General features: G+C 48.0%; 1 protein-coding gene across 1 annotated transcript; it reads left to right on the top strand.

Moving 5' to 3' along the window:
* The first annotated feature begins 1,398 nt into the window (after window positions 1–1,398).
* Window positions 1,399–3,395, top strand: HOXA2 (homeobox A2). Its single transcript, XM_004045215.5, has 2 exons — window positions 1,399–1,969; window positions 2,610–3,395. Exons 1-2 carry the CDS (start codon window positions 1,582–1,584, stop codon window positions 3,347–3,349), a joined length of 1,128 nt encoding a protein of 375 aa, XP_004045263.2. The 5' UTR covers window positions 1,399–1,581; the 3' UTR covers window positions 3,350–3,395.
* Window positions 3,396–4,622: the final 1,227 nt, after the last annotated feature.

The following is a 4,622-nucleotide window of genomic DNA, read 5'->3' as shown; positions in this document are numbered from 1 at the left end:
ACAACAGAACCCGGAAGCAAACATCCCCGGTGCCCAAGGATCAGGAAGGTGTGGGAGGCAGTTCAGGCTGCCAGGGAGCACTCGCTGTATCTAAACCAACCAGCCCCCAACCAGAGCGACAAGGACAAGAAGAAGGGTAGAAAAAAAAGAGAGAGGGAGGGAGAGAGAGGAACAAGCATCTTCTCTTTCCCTGCTGGTAACTTCCAACAGACTTCCTGGAAATCGGAAATACTCACCGCACCCGAGCCCTACGGGTATGAAACCCAGAATGCCAGGAGCCGCACGCGCCTGCTCGGGGCGGCATTTCTTTGGCTGGCCGCCGCCCTGGCTACGGGGATTTGGACACATGGACCTGGGGTTGTTGTCTCGCTTGGCACATGCATCTTTCTCCAGCCACTCCTGAGAAGTTGATGGCGCAGGAAGGTCGGGAAGCTTCGAGAGCCGCCTCCCGTTTTCCGCTTCCCGCCGGAGCCAAATGCAAAGCTGCCGTGGAATAGCCTGCTAACAATGGGCCCGGGGCGCAGACTCTGGGCTGGACACTGGGAGGGGGGCGAGAGGCTGAGGGGAGAAGGGGAGGCGGACAGAAGAGAGAGGGAGGGAGAAAGGGGGAGAAGAGGAAAAAGAGGGAAAGGGACAGACAGGAAGGAAAACAGACCGAGAGAGATCAGTTTTGAGATCCAGGAACTGCTTTTAGGAAAAGTGAAGGAGGAAAAGGGAAAGAAAAGGAAGACCCCCTCCCAACCAAAATCTTTCTTGTCTTCTCTCTTTTCTGTCTTCTCTTTCTCCATCTCTCCAACTCTCTCTTCTTTCCTCTCCCTTTATTCTCCCTCTCTCATCTCCTCTCTTCCTCTGCTCCTTTCTCCTGCTTTAACAGAACTTATGTGGCTGGGACGCAGGGCCCTCGGGTGTCAAAACTTTGAAGATTAATGGATTACTTTGTTAATGACTGCAGGCGTCAGACTGAGGTGCTTAAATGATTTGTGAGGTGCGAGGCGTCTTCCCGACAGTCCCAAACAATGCGCGGAGTGTGCGGGGGAGGCAGAGGGCAGCCACCGGCGGGACCGACAGCAGGGCTTACACTCGCGCACATTCACACACACACACACACACACTCCCAGGCACACACACTAGATCCTTGCAGATCAGGAGGCACGCAGGCACCCTCGCCCCCACGTACTCCGGGACATCCCCACCCACACCAACATATATGTATTTTTGCTCTGAAAAAAGTGTAAATAAAGCCTCGCTGGCCCCCAATGAGGCGTTCCTTCCCGACTTTTTTGGATCAATCAAACAGACAGTGGCTTCTTTTGATTAAAGCCCAAATTGTCATTGGGCAGAAGCAATCATGTGACAGCCAATTCGGTCCAATTTCAACCTTGTCTCCATGAATTCAATAGTTTAATAGTAGCGCGGTCCCCATACGGCTGTAATCAGTGAATTAGAAAAAAAACACCCTAGCAGCGATATTCTATGATAGATTTTTTTTCCTCTGCGCTCGCCTTTTTCCTAGGCCTTGCCCCCCCAAAGCCCCTCCAAAAGAGGGAACTTTTTCTCTGAGGGGGCTCCAAGGAGAAGGCCATGAATTACGAATTTGAGCGAGAGATTGGTTTTATCAATAGCCAGCCGTCGCTCGCTGAGTGCCTGACATCTTTTCCCCCTGTCGCTGATACATTTCAAAGTTCATCAATCAAGACCTCGACGCTTTCACACTCGACACTGATTCCTCCTCCTTTTGAGCAGACCATTCCCAGCCTGAACCCCGGCAGTCACCCTCGCCACAGCGCTGGCGGCCGCCCCAAGCCGAGCCCCGCGGGCAGCCGCGGCAGCCCGGTGCCCGCCGGCGCCCTGCAGCCGCCCGAGTACCCCTGGATGAAGGAGAAGAAGGCGGCCAAGAAAACCGCACTTCTGCCGGCCGCCGCCGCCGCCGCCGCCGCAGCCACCGGCCCTGCTTGCCTCAGCCACAAAGGTCAGTCCAAAGACTTGGCCCCAGGTCTCCGGGACCCTCTTCCTTCTCCGGGCTGCCCCGAGAGTGGCTGTGGGGGGAGGGGAGAGTGGGCTGGGAGAGAAGGAGAGGGAGAGATGCTTGGTTGCCTTGTCCCTGCCCCTGTGGGTTCAGGAGTGGGTTTGATGGAGAGGAAAGGGGATCCTGCGCTCTACAATGAGACATATATATTTTTAGGAAGTGGGGGGAAACTTTCCCGAACTTGTGTAATGTGGGATGATTTATTTGAGTTGGAACTGACCTCCTCCTGTCTAGTTGTCCTAGAGTTTGGCTTTTTGACAGTAATGAAGAGTGATAGATCGCTCTTGCTCAGCTAAGCAGCTGACGCACTAATTATAAATTGTGTTGTGGCTAATATAAAGTTTGCTCCCGGATGAAGAGGTTGGGGGGAGCCACAGGCATGAATTCGATAGAGGTGGAGGAGACGGGGTCTGCCCAGGCTGGCTCCCAGGAAAGGCAGCACAATAGCTCTACTGCATCCAGGGGCGGCCATTTTGTTGCAGTTGATCTTTTCTGCTATATTTATTCTCCAGTGGAATAACCCCGTTCGGACCCCTCCACCTCCAAGTGTGCGTGTGTCTCTTGTTGGTTTCCCTTTCCGCAGAATCCCTGGAAATCGCCGATGGCAGCGGCGGGGGATCGCGGCGCCTGAGAACTGCTTACACCAACACACAGCTTCTAGAGCTGGAAAAAGAATTTCATTTCAACAAGTACCTTTGCAGACCCCGAAGGGTGGAGATCGCAGCGCTGCTGGATTTGACTGAGAGACAAGTGAAAGTGTGGTTTCAGAACCGGAGGATGAAGCACAAGAGGCAGACCCAGTGCAAGGAAAACCAAAACAGCGAAGGGAAATGTAAAAGCCTTGAGGACTCCGAGAAAGTAGAGGAGGACGAGGAAGAGAAGACGCTCTTTGAGCAAGCCCTTAGCGTCTCTGGGGCCCTTCTGGAGAGGGAAGGCTACACTTTTCAGCAAAATGCCCTCTCTCAGCAGCAGGCTCCCAGTGGACACAATGGCGACTCCCAAAGTTTTCCAGTCTCGCCTTTAACCAGCAATGAGAAAAATCTGAAACATTTTCAGCACCAGTCACCCACTGTTCCCAACTGCTTGTCAACAATGGGCCAGAACTGTGGAGCTGGCCTAAACAATGACAGTCCTGAGGCCCTTGAGGTCCCCTCTTTGCAGGACTTTAGCGTTTTCTCCACAGATTCCTGCCTGCAGCTTTCAGATGCAGTTTCACCCAGTTTGCCAGGTTCCCTCGACAGTCCTGTAGATATTTCAGCTGACAGCTTAGACTTTTTTACAGACACACTCACCACAATCGACTTGCAGCATCTGAATTACTAAAAACATTAAAGCAAAACAAAGCATCACAAAACAAAAACTCCTTTGACCAGGTGGTTTTGCCTTCTTTTATTTGGGAGTTTATTTTTTATTTTCTTCTTGACCTACCCCTTCCCTCCTTTAAGTGTTGAGGATTTTCTGTTTAGTGATTCCCTGACCCAGTTTCAAACAGAGCCATCTTTTACAGATTATTTTGGAGTTTTAGTTGTTTTAAACCTAACTCAACAACCCTTTATGTGATTCCTGAGAGCAATATGAGGCCTGCAAGAAAGTGATCATATAATTGTATCTTCACTTTCTTTTTATTTTTGTATTACATTGGGATGCATTGTCATGCATATTTTTTGTAGAATAAATTCTCCTTTGCTATAAGTAGCTTTCTTATTTTTCTCCCCCTCTTTTTTCAAGGCTCATAACGGTTTCTTTTTCTTCTTTTAGTCTAACTTCGTAAATAAAATTCGTCACAATTTATCTTCTTTTTTCAATTTTAATACATTTATTAAGGCGGCATGTTCAAAGTCTTCAATGGACAGCAACAAAACAGAAAGCCAAAAAATGACTAGGGCTTCTATTAAGTATTTTTTTTTCTTTTTTGCTTCTTCTTCTCCTCTTTCTTTTTAAAGGATTTGATTTTCAGTGCACAGGTTCAAGCCATAGATTTAAATTGGTAATAGAGACAGAATTGGACAGTCTAAGATTTGGGCCAAGCCCAAGCTCTTGAAAGTGGAGAAATAAAGTGCCTACAGAAACCCCCAACTCCAGGAATGAGTAACACAGAGTTTCTTTAATAAGCTACCAGTCTCCAGGTCAATAACTAAGTTATCAACAATTCATTTGTTTATACACTTTTGTTTCAAACATCCACATTTCAACCCCCTCCCCCATAAATCCCTCCACATTTTCAGTGTGGTTGATTAATCTCCCAGCTGTTGATGGGTTCAGGCAAAACAGACCTAAAAGATAGAGAAAAACAAAAATAAAACAAAACAGTGATTACTATCTGGAAAATGCACCCCAGAAAATGTTCTTTCCAATCCTCTGGTTCAGTCACTCTAGGATTCTTTTTTTTTTTTTTCAGGGTCAGAAAAATCAATATTTCATTCTTAAACCTGTTTACATTGCTAATAATAGATCGTTAATGCTTCGAAGTCAGGTTAGCAAGTTGAGATTTAAAATGGTGTGTTTCTACACCCTAGGTTATAAATTAACGCAGGTTCTAGAGAGAGAGAAAAGCACTTTAAATGAAATATCAATAAAATGTGATCTAGGGTGTGTC

Source organism: Gorilla gorilla, chromosome 6 (assembly GCF_029281585.2).
Source record: "Gorilla gorilla gorilla isolate KB3781 chromosome 6, NHGRI_mGorGor1-v2.1_pri, whole genome shotgun sequence".
Taxonomy (NCBI): domain Eukaryota; kingdom Metazoa; phylum Chordata; class Mammalia; order Primates; family Hominidae; genus Gorilla; species Gorilla gorilla.
Note: the sequence above shows the minus strand (reverse complement) of the source record. Positions and strands in the feature narration are given on the sequence as shown.

Excerpts from the sequence above, each read along its gene's own strand:
- HOXA2 (XM_004045215.5), top strand. The coding sequence starts at position 1,582 with ATGAATTACGAATTTGAGCGAGAGATTGGTTTTATCAATAGCCAGCCG. Across the intron at positions 1,970-2,609 it reads TGCTTGCCTCAGCCACAAAG|AATCCCTGGAAATCGCCGAT; the intron begins GTCAGTCCAAAG and ends CCCTTTCCGCAG.